General features: G+C 38.8%; 1 protein-coding gene across 1 annotated transcript; it reads left to right on the top strand.

Moving 5' to 3' along the window:
* The first annotated feature begins 1,942 nt into the window (after positions 1–1,942).
* nek10 (NIMA-related kinase 10) lies at positions 1,943–18,380 on the top strand. The gene is made up of 35 exons (XM_068706908.1): positions 1,943–2,013; positions 2,129–2,189; positions 2,312–2,442; positions 5,038–5,133; positions 5,224–5,308; positions 5,391–5,432; positions 5,524–5,602; positions 5,694–5,761; positions 6,844–6,923; positions 6,990–7,076; positions 7,421–7,645; positions 8,399–8,538; positions 9,012–9,073; positions 9,213–9,284; positions 9,382–9,446; positions 9,581–9,683; positions 9,813–9,941; positions 10,039–10,176; positions 11,052–11,097; positions 11,181–11,302; positions 12,016–12,118; positions 12,201–12,276; positions 12,884–13,013; positions 13,152–13,222; positions 13,507–13,714; positions 13,908–13,995; positions 14,097–14,171; positions 14,711–14,756; positions 14,952–14,989; positions 15,087–15,187; positions 15,357–15,467; positions 15,723–15,813; positions 15,993–16,036; positions 16,725–16,778; positions 17,845–18,380. The coding sequence occupies exons 1-35, from the start codon at positions 1,943–1,945 to the stop codon at positions 17,866–17,868; spliced, it is 3,162 nt and encodes a 1,053-aa protein (XP_068563009.1). The 3' UTR covers positions 17,869–18,380.
* The last annotated feature ends 1,188 nt before the right edge of the window (positions 18,381–19,568 follow it).

Below are 19,568 nucleotides of genomic sequence, written 5' to 3' on the forward strand. Positions count from 1 at the left end.
CACATTCTAAGATATTGCATTTTTTTTTTGGAATTATGAACCATAAACTTTTACACTTTTATTTGACCATTTAATACATTTTAAAGACTTGAATGAGTGATTATATATTGTATGAAATACTGAGTATAAAAATGTCATTATACATTTTGAACATCTATAACACTGCATTTATTGTAAATTTTACATACATAAATGCAAAATAACAAGTTAGTTACCCCCAATTACACTGGATATTTTTGTGAATCTAAATATTATATTGGGACTCTTAATTAAACTTATAACCACTGAAAAAATAAATAATAACAATAATGTATATATTTTTCTTAATATCATTTGATATGATTGAAGTTTATGTATCGCAATCCTGTTTTTAATTATTATTTAAATTCATATTATTGTTTCTCTATCATTGTGTTAAGTAGCCTACATGTTTGCAACCTTTGTATATTTTAATGTTTTTTAAATAGAGATTGAGGGGAAAAAAAGAGTGCACTAGTTATTTGGTGATATGTCGCCATTTTATATTATATTATAAATGTATATGAGTGCGACTTCAACGGCATTCCGGTGACGGAGTAGCGTCGGTTGTATCCATGCAACCGGGACTCTCTTGTACCGCTCCCCCGGATTGGTTAAAACATGTCGTGAAACTGAACATTGTTTTCACTTATTTGCTAACGTAAGGGGGCGTCTGCTGTTGCAAGAATAAAACAATTATGTCGCCTTTATCCCCGGCTAAGGATATTTAAATAAGAAGAATTCGTATTTAATTCAAAAACCAAGCTGTCCACTGGTGGTTTGCGATGCTGAAGGATTGGTAAGAGACCTTTTTAACTTAAAACTGCCAAACAAGGATCAGTTCAACCGCTTCCTGCAGACATATGCAGGCTAAACAGTCGAGCTAGCCCTCTTATCACAGAGGCTATCAGTGGTGGAGGAAGTAGACTACTGTGTACTCTGTTACAAGTACTGCTACTTAAAGTAGGCAGTATTTGCATCAAAATATAGCCTACTCCTGCAGAATAGCCCAATACAGCTGGAGAAAAACGAAAAGGATAAAACAAGTAGGCTACAGCAAAGGTCATACTATATAAAATAATGTAAGATATCTGTTCTGAAAATGTAAAGAGCTGTGGGCCCTACATTGTTAAAAACAAAAACGTTGAAATATGCAAAATATTGGACCAAAATTATTGCATCTTAATGTTCATATTAAAGTGTTCGTTCCCTCGAATTACAGAACAAACACATTTCCCTACTCATCACTGGTGGTGTCGAGCTGTGCAGATAGTTTTAGTTGTATTTAAGTAGTTATTAAGTAGCGAAAGTGGTAATACTACAGTGTAGAAATACTCTGTTACAAGTGAATATCCTCCATTGAAAAATGTACTGTAAAAGTACTAAAGTATTGGTATCAAAATATACTGAAAGTATCAAAATTAAAAGTAGTCGTTATGCAGAAAGGTCCATTCCGGAATAATATATTAAATGTTACTGGATTATATTAAAAGTATATATATATATATATATATATATATATATATATATATATATATATATATACTTTTAATATATATGACATATATATATATAATAATATATACTTTTAATATATATATTAAAAGTATATATATATATATATATATAATAATATATACTTTTAATATATATATTAAAAGTATATATATATATATATATATACATATATATATATATATATATTTTATAACTTGATTTATATTTTTTTGTAAAAAATTGCAATATTTGCCTCCAAAATGTAGTGGAGTAGAAGTAGAAAGTAGCATAAAATGGAAAGTACAAGTACCTAAAAATTGTATATAAGTAGTGTACTTGAGTAGATGTACTTAATTACATGTCACCGCTGTCTAAGTGTCTCTTTGTGTCCACAGGTCACTCGTGGAAACAAAGGGGGCCGCTGAAAATGTCCAATCCAGTTAAAAAAGTGAGACAAGGAGAAAAACTGGCCCTGAAATCCAAAGGAATCCAAAGCAAGTAAGCCGGGCGATCTCCTCCTCCAAGTCATTTAAAAGTCGGTTACATAATTTAAGATGAATTTCCCTGATAAGACAAAAACAAATCACCTGATGAAGCCTGTTTTTTTTTTTAGGGGATCTCATGATCTCAGGAGGCTTCAGTCCCTGCTTGCCAAAAGCGTTCCCAGACAAGAGGTGAGCAACAACAAGTGACTCCACACTGAGGCCAGTGGGGTCCAGACATTTTGACAACAAAACCAGCTCGTATGTCTTCAGGTCTGTGTGTGTGTTGTAGTACGAGACTCCCTGTGTTGCAGGTGGCAGCGTTGAGTCACAGCAAAGCACGCGGCTGTGGATCCAGCAGACCTCAAGGTCCTCCTAAAGACACGAACAGACAGAGGAGTGAGAGCGACATCGCCAGCGAGGCCTCGGAACTGGAAAAATTCAGGTTTTCATTCATTCGTCTGTCATTTTCAACTTCTTAAGACCACATAACACACAATGAATTTGCTGCAAGAGTTAAACTTCAGCCTGTTCTTAAGGCAAAAACATCCTTTTTCAAGCACTCGTCAATTTTGAGATGTTGGGGCTATTCTTCCATAGCATGTTTTCTTTCAGAGTAGTGTAAAGAAAAACATAAAAATTACACATTTCAGTGTTATTTTACTACTTTGTCTATTTGCATCTGTAGATTTCTCTTAAATTCACCAAAAGGTACCCTTAGATAATACCTCATTATGCATACAGAAAACTTGTAAACAACTGGGTAAGCGTCATGGCGATATCTTCACCTGTAGTGTCTTCAAAATGTATGTAATTTTACATATTACATATTTTCAAAAGCCGTTTTCTCTAAATTATAATTTTTTTTCTCATACTATGAGTCAGAAATCTCCACTTGCAGCTTCATTCCTATCTATATTCTGGATATTTTTACAGAGGAATTTCTTCATAGATCTAATATACATGCTTCACTATAATATATACAGTAAACACGATTATGAATCAGCTTTTTGTTCTTGATTCACACAGATTCTGACACATGTCGCTCTGGTATCCAGCCCTGCATGTGACCAGAACATGGTGGTGTAGAAAACATAGTCGAGAGTGTTGAAAATAATGAACTACTGTATACTACACCCATGATGCAATGCAATGTGAAGTTGTCACACTCAATAGTTTTGCAGGATAGAGTTAATGAACAGTGTTTTTCTGTGGCTGAACATTAATTACGAGACTTCCTTTAACAATCAAATACAATCTGTACAGTTGTGGACCTAATTACATATAATTATATATATATATATATATATATATATATATATATATATATATATATATATATATATATATACAGTTGTGGTCAAAAGTTTACATACACTTGTAAAGAACATAATGTCATGGCTCTCTTGAGTTTCCAGTTATTTCTACAACTCTGATTTTTCTCTGATAGAGTGATTCGAACAGATACTTCTTTGTCACAAAAAACATTCATGAAGTTTGCTTCTTTCATGACTTTATTATGGGTTAACAGAAAAAGTGACAAAATCTGCTGGGTCAAAAATATACATACAGCAACATGAATTAGCAATTTTGGTGACTTAGAAAGTTGTGTCAATGAAATGAGCTTCATAGCATGGCCTCTTAACTTCTTGTGAGTGATTATGAGTGACTACAGCTGGTGACTTCTCTGAGGCCATTTAAATAGGGCTCATTGGATACAAACGCCCACAAACGCTACAATGGGAAAGTCAAAGGAGCTCAGCATGGATCTGAAAAAGCGAATCATTGACTTGAACAAGTCAGGAAAGTCACTTGGAGCCATTTCAAAGCAGCTGCAGGTCCCAAGAGCAACAGTGCAAACAATTGTTTGTAAGTATAAAGTGCATGGCACTGTTTTGTCACTGCCACGATCAGGAAGAAAACGCAAGCTATCACCTGCTGCTGAGAGAAAATTGGTCAGGAGGGTGAAGAGTCAACCGAGAACCACCAAAAAGCAGATCTGCCAAGAATTAGAAGCTGCTGGAACACAGGTGTCAGTGTCCACAGTCAAGCGTGTTTTGCATCTCCATGGACTGAGAGGCTGCCGTGCAAGAAGGAAGCCCTTGCTCCAAAAGCGGCACCTTAAGGCTCGACTGAAGTTTGCTGCTGATCACATGGACAAAGATAAGACCTTCTGGAGGAAAGTTCTGTGGTCAGACGAAACAAAAATCGAGCTGTTTGGCCACAATGCCCAGCAATATGTTTGGAGGAAAAACGGTGAGGCCTTTAACCCCAAGAACACCATGCCTACCGTCAAGCACGGTGGTGGTAGTATTATGCTGTGGGGCTGTTTTGCTGCCAATGGAACTGGTGCTTTACAGAGAGTAAATGGGATAATGAAGAAGGAGGATTACCTTCAAATTCTTCAAGATAACCTAAAATCATCAGCCCGAAGGTTGGGTCTTGGGCGCAGTTGGGTGTTCCAACAGGACAATGACCCCAAACGCACATCAAAAGTGGTAATGGAATGGCTAAATCAGGCTAGAATTAGGGTTTTAGAATGGCCTTCCCAAAGTCCTGACTTAAATCCCATTGAGAACATGTGGACAATGCTGAAGAAACAAGTCCATGTCAGCAAGCCATCAAATTTAACTGAACTGCACCAATTCTGTCAAGAGGAGTGGTCAAAGACTCAATGAGAAGCTTGCCAGAAGCTTGTGGATGGCTACCAAAAGCGCCTAATTGAAGTGAAAATGGCCAAGGGACATGTAACCAAATATTAGCACTGCTGTATGTATATTTTTGACCCAGCAGATTTGATCACTTTTTCTGTTAACCCATAATAAAGTCATGAAAGAACCAAACTTCATGAATGTTTTTTGTGACAAAGAAGTATCTGTTCCAATCACTCTATCAGAGAAAAATCTGAGTTGTAGAAATAACGGGGAAACTCAAGAGAGCCATGACATTATGTTCTTTACAAGTGTATGTAAACTTTTGACCACAACTGTGTGTGTGTGTGTGTATATATGTGTGTATATATACACGTTCATCTTTACAGCATCACATATAGAGACCAAAGATGTTTCAGCAGCCACCCGATGCATAAACTCTTCTCTGACATCCTTGCGTCTTTGGTCAAGAACAGACTCTGCAGGTAAAATATCTTCAAAATGCTGCAGCGTATTTCTTCTCTTGTCTCCCAAAAAAAAAAAAGGTTGACTGACGATGTTGACTCCTTCTTTAGTGAATGGATTGATCATGCGCTGCCCGAGTCTGTCCTCGGAGTTCTGGTCTGCTTACGATTATTGATCAGAGATCCCCACCATCAGGTACAACTTGGAAATAAAGAGCTTATTTGGTACTGCATGATTTATTAAAACAGTAATGCCCCTTTTAACTGCTTTCTTTTAGAAAATCCTCCATGAGCTCCGAGGCATTCATTTACTTGCCAGGGTAAATGCTCTCTATTAGACGTTTGTTTTTGTAGATTTATCCTCATTAAATGTCACGTCGTCCTCATCGCCGCTCCAATGTCTCCTTTCAGTACATGGAGCATGTCACTGCCGCGTATGCATCCTGCGGCGAACGGGCGTTTGCTGTGCAGAAGCTGGTCACAGTGACCCGTGAGTAATCTGAGGGGCAGTATGGAGACGCATGATAATACGAGCGCTGTGTACGTCCTCCTCAACGCTGCCTCCGCTGATTGCTCCGCAGACATGTTTCAGAAGCTGTCTGCCGTTGAGGGTCAAAGGGTCTGGGTCATCGAGAGCGGCGCTCACATGGTGAGTGACAAGTTGAGATAAGGCTATCTGTGATTATGGTTTCATATCATATTGACAACCGAGATAAACTTCATGCTGCGATAGTCATTCCTGTTGGTGCACTGGAACTGGCCACTCACTAATTATTGTATATTTAATGTATCTACGTAGGCTCTACAACAGGGTCGTAATATATCTTTGGGATTATAATTTATTTATATAATAATTTGTATTTTTTTTTTTTTAATTACAAATTGAGAATGTTCCCCCCCCCCCCACTTCCTGTTTTGGTAATATATTTAGTTATATATTTAATTAGTTATTGTGCTGGCTGAATATTCAACTGTAAATTCAATGGAAATGCATTTTCCCCATCTTATAATCTTAATGTTTTTGGTAACCCTGAAGTGTCACCCACATGACATGCTTTAGATTTTAAGCTCTATGCTAGCTGTAATACATAGTTAAATATTCTGCATTTTTGCTTTCCCTCGTCCAATGCTCCATAGTGTGAGCGATGGTGAACGTTCCAGCTTCCAGGGTGCAAATATTTGCAAATATTTAGTCTCAGTTGTCAAATGAAGCAATGGAAACCGATATGGAGAGTGATAGCAAATCTTTTACTCTCTCTTCGTGAGATATATGCATAAGTCATGCTTTTTTTTTTTTTTTTAATACGATAAAAAATAACATGATAACAATAATAATAATAATAACTTTATTTATATAGCACCTTCAAAAAACAGCAAAAGCAAGGCAATAACAACAACAACAACAACAGGAAGCTCAACAGTGAGGCCCAACAAAGCTCAAACTAAAGCAAGATTTAAACCTTAATAAAAACAGTACGACAGATGAAACAATAAAGCCAATCAATACGGTATAAAACAGTTAGGTAGAATAGTTTAGTAAAGTAAAATAATGTAATATAAAGCAGTAAAGCGACAGTCTGTAAAGATGGGTTTTAAGAAGTGATTTAAAAGAGATTACTGATTCCTTATCTATCAGTGAGTGTCTTTGCTCTCAGTTTATAATCTGAAATTCTTCTACATTTGATGTGCTTTGTGGAGAAAGAGTCTTTCATTTAGTAAAACCATTTCTAGACCCTGGTGAAGCTCCTCTCCACAACAGAAAGCAGCGTCCTGCTGGGAGCCCTGCTGGCACTCACCACTTTGGCGGAGAGGTAAACAAAGTAATGCATTAAATAGATTCATTATTTCATCTGTTTGTAAGCCATTTTCTTCCGCAGCCCAGAATGCAGGCAGGAGATTGGCCAGCTGCCCATAGTGGAGAACCTACTTGTAATACTGCAGGAATATGACCTGCTATCAAAGAGGTTAGACACCACACTTCATCTGACAAATACATCAACAAAGAAGTGATTTCCTTCCTTCATGAGTCGCTGATAAAAATAAAAACGAAACAAACAAATCAACAAAGTTTGCTACATCTCGTCTCAGCGTATCTCGTGTTGTCTTATCTGAAGGTCAACAAAGACACAAAGCTTTTGTTGTTGTAGGAATTGAACATATGACCCTTTGTACACCGAATGATAAACCAATAATCTTAATATCCACGACTTAAGTGAGCAAGCAAGTAAGCAATGACAAAAAGAATCTAAAACAACACAAAACCTTGGAAACATAGCAAGGCTACACTGAACCTGATGTTTTCCTCCAGGATGAGTGCGGAGCTGCTGAGGCTCCTGTCCCCGGTGAGCCAGGTGAGGGACCAGGTGAGGGAGCTGGAGGGTCTGCCCGTGCTGCTGAGCTTGCTGTACGGCCAGCACCTGAAGCTGCTGTGGAGCGTCGCCTGGGTCCTGGTCCAGCTCTGCGAGGATCCCGACACCAGGACGGAGATCCGGAGCTGGGGCGGGGTGCAGCAGCTTCTCCGGCTGCTCAACAGGTTTGCGAAACTGAGCGATTAAAAGCGCATTTGATGTTTATACTACATGATGTGAATTTGAATTTGTATTTTTCACAACCGTAGTCAAAGTTAAAACAGACTCTCTATTAACAGACTCAAAATGCGTTTCTAAATCTAACCAACAGAAGCCAAGATATGCTGACTTTTAGTGTCTGTAGGTCAAGCTCCATAAACAACAGAGCCTACATTTCCCATAAAGCAACCCGACAGCAGCTTTCATTGGATTCATTAGTGAACTCAGCTTGGGAGACTTAAAATGTATAGTAGAACGCCTGTACTACAAACTGGGGCATGGAAAGGCATCAGAGTTCCCAGACAGGGAAGGTCTAACAAAAATATGATGTTGGTTGCATGATGGGAATTGTAGGATCCAGTGATTTTGGTGCTTGACCCATAAAAAAGTAAGCATATCTCAGCCTCGGCAGCATCAATTTAGACCATTCCTCTTTTAAAATCTGTCTCATATGAGTCGCCCAACTTTATTGAAGTACAACACTAAACTTCTGCAGTACTTCAGAGTATTTGTAAAGTGAAAAAGGTTCAGATGTATACTGCCCAATACCACAACATTTACCATGATGCTGTATATCTGCCGAATGATTTCTGGCCTTCAAAGCTACCAGATTTACATTTTAACAGCCAATGATGGATCGTTTTCAGGCACAACACAAATGACAAAGTGCTGTTATTCTGCATTATTTAGTATGGTGACGTACAACATGACTCTCCCAGTGACAGGCAGTACGTCTGCGACCGCTCGTCCATCGAGACGCTCTCCAGCGCCGACGCAGCCGGACGCATCCACAGAGAGCCCATCAGAGAGGAGCTCAGCCCACAGGAGGAGGTGGACAACACTGCGGCCCTGCAGTCAGGTCAGGGACGAAACAACTTGCCACATACCTGCACATACAAGAGTTTCCTTGAGAGTAAGATTCTGTACCGATGGTGAAAAAGGCCCGTGTGCTCGCCGCTGCACAGTAAGCGATTCCCCCAAAAGGAGTCTTGTCAGTCGCTCAGAATGTAAACAGCTTTTTTTCCTGAAGTGAGAATCCAGATCTTTTGAGACTTTGGAGGAAATAGTTGTACATTTTCTTTTTCTGAATGTCTAAAGAAAGGACTATGAAATAAAACTAATTAGAGTAAAAAAACAAAAACATTTTGTTATGTCTGTCCCAATAAGAATCATCAGAACATTGAATTTTCCAGTCTAAAGGCGTCTGTTTTTTTAGTCTTTGTGCTTCCTGTGGTTTGGGGAGTGAGTTATTAATGTTGGACAGTCTGAGACTATAAGATTGCGTGCATGAGTTCTTAAATTAAATCCCATCCCCTTTAATCCCTTTACCAGCCTGCTGCACAGTTCTGACTGAGCTTTGTCTGGATGACACATCTGCTCACCACATTGTGCAGGTAATGCAAACGTCTTCACATGACGGGCAGGACAGTTGAGAGGATGGGAATGAATAAGTACAACTTCGTATCAAATCACTATATGTAGAATATTTTTTTAAACACTGTGCCAATTCATTTTGACATTTTTTTTTCTCAGGAAAATGGGGTTTATATAGTCTCAAAGTTGATTTTACCACAAAACTCTGGACCAAAGGTCACATCTTTACAGGTACATGACTTCAAATATGTTTTAAATTTCACTATAATGTAAATGTAGTGTTTGAAACTACCTAAATGTAACATTTGTACATTTTTTCTGCACATAGTGCTACGCGTTTCGGACCCTCCGGTTTCTCTTTAGCGTGGAAAGAAACAGACATCTGTTTAAAAGGTGATGTTTCAAGACATTTGTCTTAGAAAGAAAACATTTCTTAAATTCATTTCATGCATAATTTGTTTAAATTTAGCTACTGTTGGAAAAAAAATGTTCTCCAATGCTGTTATGTAATCTCTTCTCCCTTTCAGACTCTTTCCCACAGACCTCTTTGAGTTGTTTATTGATGTTGGACATTATGTACGGGACCTCACGGCCTACGAGGGACTGCAATCCAACGTTTCACTCTGCACTGTAACAGAAGAGCTTCTAAATGCATTCATGTGTTTATTCAGCTGGTTTTTGTCGGGCTGTGAAATAAAAATACATATTAATGTTCTTTACCTTGCAAATGGATGATGTTCTGTGTGTTTTGTAATGCAGGAAGAGGAACTGGACAGTCTGAGAGAGGGCATCGAGGCTGTGGACCAGAACCGACCTCCCCTTAAAGTCATCAACGGTTACTCCATCCTGGACCATCTGGGCACCGGCGCCTTTGGAAGCGTCTTTAAGGTGAAACAGCAGCGATGGTTTGGGTCAGTTTAGCGTCTTTGTAACCTCATGCCATCAAGAAGTGTCTTTGGTTTCCATGATTGTACTCGCATGACAGGTCCGAAAGCAGAGTGGCCAGAACCTCCTGGCTCTGAAGGAGGTGAACCTCCATAACCCGGTGTTTGGCAAAGACAAGAAGTCCAGAGACAGCAACGTGGAGAAAATCATCTCGGAGCTCACGATCGTCAAAGAACAGGCACAAAGTTACAGTTTTCATCATTTAGGCTGCACCAACAAGGATTCATTTCTAAACCTGATTAAATCTGGTTTAACTAAAACCCAAACTAGCTTATAATTAAGAAAGATTTAATTCAAACCTTTAAACATTAATTTAGTTTTTAAATTTAATGTCGCACCAAAACTTAGGATTCAATTTAAACTGTGTTCCAATAACAACATTAAACTTACACTTGACGTTCAACTTTTAAAATGGCCGACTTCTTGAGGAAATTAAGGGACAGACTCAAAAACCAAGATGCTGCTGCTGGATTTCTCTCAAGATACGGTTCAGCAACAAAACTGTTCTTTTAGCTGAACAGGAGGACTGGACTCTTTCTTTCCTTACTGTGCTACGGTTTTTAAATTATTGTATTATTTGGCTAATTGCTCCATTAATTCCGCCAACAAGTTTTTCCTCAAAAGGAGGAGAAACTACAGCTTCTCTGCCGAGTCATCATGAGTAACGCTAGGCTAACTGGCTTTTTAGCTAGCTAGCAGGCAATTTAATATTTTGTTATTATTTTTTAACGGTTCCCCCTTCGTTTACAGCCTACTTTCTAGACCCCGAGAGAAAGAAAATGTATTTATTTTAGCGTGGGTATAAGCAAGTATCTCCATATTTATTACATTTAGGTTTAAACTTTGATTTACTAAACCTTGATTCCTTTTTAATTGTGCAACAGATCTTTGAATTTTGAAATCTAGATTTATTAATTCTAAACCTAGTTTTGCTAAACTCTGATTAGAACTAACCTTAGTTTAATATAATCCTTGTTGGTGCAACTCAACCACAGAGTAACTTTAATAACATGCTATCTGAACAAGTTTTATTTTGTGTTTCTTCTTTTCTAGATGACACACCCAAACATTGTGAAATACTACAAGACATTTTTGGAAGGTGAGGTTAATTTCAGACCCCAGTTGTTGTGAGAAAGGAACACAACAGAAAGTCAAACCCCCTCGTCACACTCTTCTCTTCAGGCGACAAGCTGTACATCGTGATGGAGCTGATCGAGGGAGCGCCGCTGGCTGAACATTTCAACTCTCTCAATGAGAAGCGGCAGAAGTTCACAGAAGACAGACTTTGGAATATATTCATACAGGTGATAACTGTAAAGAAACAAATCTGCACTTGGCAAAGTATTGATGCAACGTTAATGCCTTCCATGATGGAATTTCTACAAATTTGGCTCAAATAACTGACGTTTATTGTGATGAAACTTAACGTTACGCCGACAAACTGTTTTACAGGGACATGAAAAAATTATAATAATCATACTCTATGCTCAAACGTTTTGCTTCACTTGCTTTGGCTGTTTTTAGGGATCCTGAAATATGTCTCCAGCACTCCTCTGTCCATTTGAGCTTGGGTTCACGTTACACATGCTTTGTACTTTGGGTGCAGGCACCATAGAGGGAAGTTCAACATTGTTCGTTTGCTTTTACTTCCCACATTGTAAGAATACAAAGCTGGTTGAAAATCAGCACAGCATCCCTTTAACTATCAGTGGAACAATCATGTACTTCTATATTTGCTGTGGACATTTGGTGGCGGAAGTACTCAGATCCTTTACTTATGTAAAAGTACTAATAATGTAAAAAATACCTCATTGACTGCAGTGCAACACCCTTTCCTGTATACATATTCTCTGCACTACAAAAGATACCTTTTTTTGTTTTTTGATTCTACAACAGTTTCAGCCTGATTTTAAATATTTTCGAGAGACATTTTGACTGAATGAAAACATCTCTTTCCCTCCAAAGTCCTTTCAACAACCTAATTACTAACTGATTTGTCTTCTCTCTATTCCCTCAGATGTGTCTGGCATTGAGGTACCTGCACAAGGAAAAGAGAATAGTCCACCGAGATCTCACACCAAACAACATCATGCTGGGGGAAAAGGACAAAGTCACCATCAGTGAGTGTCAACAGTTCATCACTCTCCCCGTCTCGTCTTGTTATAACAGTTTATGAACCTGCGTCTTTCTTCTGTTTTGAAGCCGACTTTGGCCTCGCGAAGCAGAAACAGGAGAACAGCAAGCTAACGTCAGTGGTCGGCACCATCCTTTACTCCTGGTGAGGACATTCTTTTTTTACCATCCAGCTGCTTTTAAATGGTCGGTTTTAAGCGGTAGAGTTTTCATCAGGACCATTTCTTTCTCTTATCCTTGATGACTGTTTCTATAAAGATCCGCTCACCAAGAGCATCTTAAATTAAATGTATTTGTCGTTGGTTGCATTGAGGGGGAGAAATCTCAAAGCCTGTGCAAATAAAACTATGCGTGGTGAGATAACACCAGAAGGTGGTGAGAAAATGTGTTTTGGGTGAATCAACCCTTTAAGGAAGTATGGCAGAGCTGCTTTTATGCTTCTACAGCCCGTTAGCAGTTTAGAGAAACAGCAAATGCTGCAGCTCAAGTGTGTTTATGGTCCTGACAACAGCTGTGTGTATGTGTGTGTCTCACAACATGTTTATGAGGATCAATTTGAGGGGTAGACCCTATATGAGGACATGTTTGGAAGGCGGAGACGTATTTCCCGGCCCTCTCTTTGTCAACGAGCTGTTGTTTTAGGGCTGGTTAAGATTAAGTTCAGGTACACAGTAGGGTTGAACACTTGTGAATGCGTTATAAGGATTCCTCTCAAGGTAACGCGTACAAGCATTTGTGTGTGTGTGTGTTAGTCCAGAGGTGGTGAAGAACGAGCCGTATGGAGAGAAAGCTGACGTCTGGGCTTTGGGCTGCATCCTCTACCAGATGGCTGCTTTACAGCCTCCGTTCAACAGCAGCAACATGCTGACGCTGGCCAGCAAGGTTACACACACACACACACACACACACACACACACACACACACACACACACACACACACACACACACACACACACACACACACACACACACACACCTCGGCCGTCTGTTATCTTTTGCTTCTTATTCTGTGCTGGTAGATTGTCGAGGCCGTCTACGAGCCGATTGAAGAGGGAGCTTTCTCAGAGAGAGTCAAGGACATGATCACATGGTGAGGCTTTTATTTTGAAATTATGGATATTGATGAACTGAAAAGTCCATTAGTTATACTGCATCCTTAAAAAGGTTGAACAGCCCTGCTACCATTTCACATTACTGGCAGTCATTTCGATATATTGGTGATAAAAATGACTTTTATTGCCTTAAACTCAGTGTTTCTGCTTTGCCAGATTAATTTATTAGAGTTTAGAATTACTATTAAAGGTTATCTGAATCCACTAAAAATAACTAACTAGCATCATCGTTTTTCTCCGACGTATTCATACGTCCCGTCAGGTGTTTGTGTCCAGACGCAGACCGGCGGCCGGACATCGTGGCCGTCAGCTCCAGGATCTCTGACCTCATGATGAGGCTGATGGACGGCCTCTACACGTCTCAGAATGCACTGGAGCGAAGAGCAGAGAGAGACAGGAAGCGAGCGCAGAAGTACTTCCTGGAGAGGCACAAAAGCAGGACGGAGTGCTGTCACTCGAACCCGCCTCAGGTGAATTGGTTTTTGAAAATCAAAAAAGGATGTCTATTGAGATTAGATTTATTTTTGAACAATGTGGCTGTTGACAGGTGATGAATTGTGAAAAACAGACTTCCCTCTTATGGGCTTTGCGGTAACTATCAACTTCTGTAATGGCTAGAGGCACATTTTTTTTAAATGAAATACATGCTGCACCTTTTTCCAGGAAAAATCCTTCATGAATACTGAATCTCCAACTCCTCGCTCTCCTGCAACCTGCAGCTCAAACCACAGCCTGCAGAACATCAGTCAAGGTGACTATTTCTTACTGCACAGAATTTAAATAACACAGTCTGGGAAAGATTTGGAATTAAAAGTAATTATAGCTTGTAAATAATTATGGGTGTGTTTTTAGACGATGCCTCAGATGCTGATGTAGAACCACGCGACACCGACATCAACACCACCGCCTTTACGGGGAAATGCTACGGTTAGTTCTCTGTCAGTGAGATAACTTACTTAAGAGAATATGTGAGTATTTATCATCATTATGTGATGATGGGCCCCTGGACAGAGACATGCTAAAGGCCCCACTACCTAGGAGGGAGACTCACAGACTTTATAGTTGTTTAGCCTCTTTTTGTAGTCTTTTCATGTCTCTTTTGTAGTTTAACTCTTTCTTTGCGGTAACTTTGAGTCTCTTCCTGGTTGGTGCATGTCTTTTTGAGTGACATGGAGACTTGGGCCCTATAGGCCAGTTCAGTAATCCATCCATGGAGGGTTAGGGTGGCAGTGTTTTTAGTTTTTACCAAGGGAATATTCACATAACAGGCAGACTGTATTTCCATGATAACTAAGTCAACCTGTGAATTATAAACAAAAGGAGGGGCAGTCTGGGATTTGAACACACCCTCTCACTGTTGCCTACGAAGTCTTTTAAAGCTAGAAGTTGCTATTGTTTTATGTTTTTTCAGAATGGATGATTCACTGCATTTAAATTGATTTTGGCTTGTTTTATTTTGATCAAAGAATTAAAATCCAGTGCCTGCAACACACCGGACCAAAGTCAATCTGGGTAAGTGAGAAATCTGTGTGGTCAGAGCGAAAGAGAGATAGATAGATAGATAGATAGATAGATAGATAGATAGATAGATCTATCTATCAATTATGCAAAAAGGCACTTATCTGTAAATGGAGGCCAATTAAAAAGTGTATTCACATTTGACACACTTTATTATCCTGCCTTTTTCAATTCCCCCTCTCGTCTCAGTGGTGACTGTGCTGCTGCAAAGATTAAACCAAGACCAGGTACGTTTTCAGCCTGTTCTAAAAAGCAGACGTTCTAAAAGTCTTTAATAGAACGTGTCCTGTATATTTAGTGCGTTTGGTTCTGCTCTTACCTCAGTGTCAGCAGGGATCTGCGTCTCTCAGAAGAAGGTTCGGCAGATAGATGATCCCATTCAGAGGCTCCTCGCGCAGCTGCACAAAATTATATACATCACTCAGGTAATACAACTATTTTTGTCAGTGCAAAATGTATGTCTGAGGGTCAATAACATGACTAATTCACAAATCCATAAAAAAATCCAGAATCACATGGTCATCAATCTGCAAAACACTCAGCTAAATGTTTGTAAGAAATATATATATTTATTTTTTCACCCCTCATCTCCAGCTTCCACCAGCTCCACACCACAACATTAAACGACGGGTCATTGAAAGATTTAAAAAGTCTCTGTTCCACTTTGGGAGCGACTCACACAACCTCAAAGTGGAGCTCAGCAAGGTTTGTACGGTCGACTGACAGTCCAAAACCCAAAGATACACATCGTCACACAAGACCAAGAAATATAAAGAATAATGACGCAAACAATGTTATCCTTCTTTTAATCAGCTAATTGATTAATCGGCTAATTGTTTTAGCCAACCATAAGTCATGTGGTCATACATTTCATCTGACTTATACTATTTTGAGATATTGGGGGAAGAGTGTTGTAGCCCCTTTAAGAAAAATGAGGCTCTCCTTCCTGTTTCCCTGTAGCTCCTCCATGCCTCTCCAGAGCTGATGGAGTTCAGCACAAACGGTTCAGACTGGTGTCCTGTGGTCCACCACTTCACTGCTGACAGCACAGGTAAGGGGAACCGTTCCCACATCTTCACCGCAAACACAACAACCCTGCAGGCTCACAACCTCAAAAAAAAAAAAAAAAGGAACTTATTGATGTGATCTGGTGCGTTTTAGTGCCTTCAGATCTCAAATGTTGCACAGCTGTGTGTTAAAATGTTAATGCCTTCTCTCGGTTCCCGACAGGTGATGGGAATCTCAAAGATGGAGTCACCTATCAGCAGATGCAGGTCGGTTTTTCTGATAAGGATGTTTGTGCGTTTCCCGTTTTAAGTTTTGAAAAACAAGCCATGATGAGATGTTCCTGATTTCTTTCTTTAGTAAAACCTGTTTTGGTTAAATATAGCATATATACCTGCCATAGAACAACATCTCAAAGTGCTTTAGAAGAATGAAAAAGATAAAATAAGACCATAAAACAGTAAAAACAGCTATAGCCACTGCATCCGGCAGAGAAATAGTTCCAGCGCTTGAACCTGTAAAACCACAACTTTTAATTCTACACTTTCGTTTTTGAACAGATTAAACAAGCAAGATAGAAAGTGTTCATTAGTGAGATTCTGATGTTACGTTTGGACAGAACCAGGCTAGCCGTTTCCCTCAGCTTCCAGTCTTTATGCTAAGCTAAGCTAACCGGCGTCATATTCACCGTACAGGAAGTAGAGCGGTATCAATCTTTTCATCCAACTGTGTGGCAAGATGTAGTGAATCCATTTCCTTAGATGGTAAACTATTCCTTCCATGTAATCCAGAATGAATAAATATTTTCTTTAATATAAATCACCCGTGTCAATACTTTGGATATGTAATATTCTGTGTTTTCTCTCCTGTTGAAAATTCTTTAATTTCCGCTTCATGTTCACATTGGATGTCTGTCTGCCGGTGAAGTGATTTCCTGTCCAAAACGCTCCTTTTCAGGGGATCATAGAGGAGCTGCTGGAGGAGAACAGCTTCTACGAAGCAACACACAAGGTGACATTTTTAAAATCAGTCAAGACTGTTTTCCAAAGATAAATCATTAATGCCAAAATGCATTTCATTTTACTGCCAGCAATCAGTTTGTTTGAGGACTTTGGTCGCTGTAGTTTATCTTGAATTATAAAGCTCAGGGTCAGTTTACTGTTCCTCAACTCGCAAAATACAACTGAAATAATTTAAGGATTTAAATTGCTGTGCGTTCTTAGTTTCTTTACAGTGATGTGAGCTGTTAATTGAAGGGTCACAGAATTATTGGACTGACAACACAAGTTATAGTAAAACATTCCAGTAATTAACACTTTGAAAAAAAAAAAAAAAAAAAGATGATCATAATCTTTTACACGTTTGTGTTTATTTTTAGGATCTCAGGGAACAGAAATGACCAAGAAAACAAGCGACCGTCGTCTGTTTGTATCCTCAGACGTCACAGGAGCAGCAGGAAAAACAAATTATTCCTGCATTACATTTGCATCAGCAGTAATTTGTAATTATGTAAAACTATGAAAATAAGTATTTGTTTGTCCTTAAACCATTTACAATACAACTTACCTATTGTTTTGATAGAGCTGCTGTAACCTGTTACCTGTGCAATTAACGATTATTGTCATTATCGTCTCAATTATTTGAATATTCGCTGGTCTGGGTTAGAGTTAAACTGTGAAAAATGTTAGTCACAGTTTCCTTAAGCCCAACGCGATGGTGATCAAATCGACCATCTTGTTTGACAAACAATCCAACCTCCAAAGATTTTGAATTGCGTAGATCATTTTTCTGTCGATCAATGGATGCAGCTCTACACCACACACACACCTCTTTGGTTCTCAGGCCTTTTTTTTTTATTTGTACAAATTTCATGTGACTGTGTAAATCTCCAAAGTCAATATATGTAAATTGCATGCGTTTGTGTTTCGAGGCTAATTTATATTTATATCTGTCAGTTCAGCGCTTGAGAAGCTGCTCATATCAGTGACCTGTAACCAGCGCGCACTTAGAAACTACTTGACCTCCGACAGTATCCAGAGCTTTTTTTTTAATCTGCTCTTTTGTTTTTTTTCCCCAGATATATCTGACTCTGGCACTTTAAATTCTCAGGACCAGACTCAGCGGTTGGTTTGACCGTCTTAATGTTTCAAATGGCTGCGAGCCAAATTTCGTCCAGAGCCGATAAGAAACCAAACATTCACCTCAATTCAACATCAAGTTTTAAACAAACCACAATGCCTGTCTGCAGCTTTACTAGCCGCCAACCAAACATGCACTCTGAGATACTGTTATCGTTCTCAATAAGATTAATGTCTGAAATATACTTTTAATCACAGAATGTTTTCGCTGTCATTTTGAAGAGTGGAGCCCAGCTGTCGGGGACTTTCGCATGCACTTTCATCCAAACAGGGATTTATCTGTATAATCTGTTTAAGGAATATCTATTTTAAAGTGAAATACAAAATAAACTATTTAATGCAGACAATGTCCATGTCATTCATCACGTTAATATAGGGTGGAAGCCTTTTGCTCTAAAGTTAATAAAGTGAGTGAGCTGATATAAAAGGTTTGATGTTAAGCAGATGTAGTGAGCAGTGGGGAAAACATTTGAAAAAAAAAAAAAATCAATGTAAAAACACCTACATTCAAAATCTTCCTCAGTGAAATATCAAAAGTAAAAGTACGTCTTATGCAGAAAAATCGGAGGGGTTGTTTTTTTGTGTGAAATGTTGGATGATAATTTGATTTCTTTGCACCTTGAAAATGATTTAAATAAATCCATCTGAGAAGTTTAGTGGAACTGCAAACAACTCCCCAAATATACTTTGCTCTTTTGGCAACGGAACCACAAGCCCAGACATTTGTGAACCACTGGTTTAATCTTTAAAAATGCTGTTTATTTAATAAGAACATCATGTTTCTCATGCAATGTCTTAATCTGAAAAGCTACTACAGCTGTCTGATAAATGCAGGGGAGTGAAAATGACAATATTACCATCAGAGAGTGAAGTATTGAGGACGGAACCCACAAAAATAAATAATAAATACATTTATATGCACCAAAAGTGCATATGGCATTGATCAATTGATAAAATGTGACAAAAATTGATATTTGTTTTAATTTGCTTATTTATCTATTTACCTTTGTAATATTTCCAGTATTATCTACTCTTCTATTTCATTTTCCCTTTATTTATTGTCATTACCATTGACATGTAAGGCCCCAAATGCATAAAGTCCATTTCAGTGATTTACTGAAAAAGTGAAAAAAAAGAAGCTTACTGGCATTGGCAGCAAGTCCAAACAGAAGTAACTGAGAACCCAGAGCAGGCCGGAACAAGTTAGGGTTCAGTGACTGGGTTCTGGGTTAGGTGACTGCAGCACCAAAGAGCAAGACACAACGTGACAATCTGGCAGCTGACTGGGGAGAAGGGTCTGGTTTAAGTACTGACAGGGTGATTGGGAAATGAGACACAGGTGAGCAGGAGGACGTGGGAGTCAGGTAGACCAGGATGAGGAAAGAAGTCTGAGGGTATCTAGTGGACAGGTGGAGAATGACATTAAAGCTCAATAGAAATGCATTGGGGGGGCATTGGGGGGAGGGGTAGGAAGACGGATCAGAGAGGCAGGATGGGCTTAAAAATACTAGTTTAATGTTTACTGAAAGAAACTGTCCATACTGGTGACTTTCTCAATCTTAGAAAAAAAAAAGAATTAAAAAGCCTTAAAATAAGCTTCTTATTCTCTAAATCTTTAAATCTTTACCAGTGAACAGATAAAAGTCAGTGGATGCAGTTTGGA

The sequence above is a fragment of the Cebidichthys violaceus genome, unplaced genomic scaffold (genome assembly GCF_023349555.1).
Source record: "Cebidichthys violaceus isolate CVI_PGR_0920_01 unplaced genomic scaffold, fCebVio1.0.p SCAF_123, whole genome shotgun sequence".
NCBI lineage: Eukaryota > Metazoa > Chordata > Actinopteri > Perciformes > Stichaeidae > Cebidichthys > Cebidichthys violaceus.

Bases quoted from the DNA above. Each gene is read 5' to 3' on its own strand.
- nek10 (XM_068706908.1), top strand. From the start codon at position 1,943: ATGTCCAATCCAGTTAAAAAAGTGAGACAAGGAGAAAAACTGGCCCTG. The intron at 5,603-5,693 runs GTGAGTAATCTG...ATTGCTCCGCAG, and splicing joins GAAGCTGGTCACAGTGACCC to ACATGTTTCAGAAGCTGTCT. The intron at 12,277-12,883 runs GTGAGGACATTC...TGTGTGTGTTAG, and splicing joins GGCACCATCCTTTACTCCTG to TCCAGAGGTGGTGAAGAACG.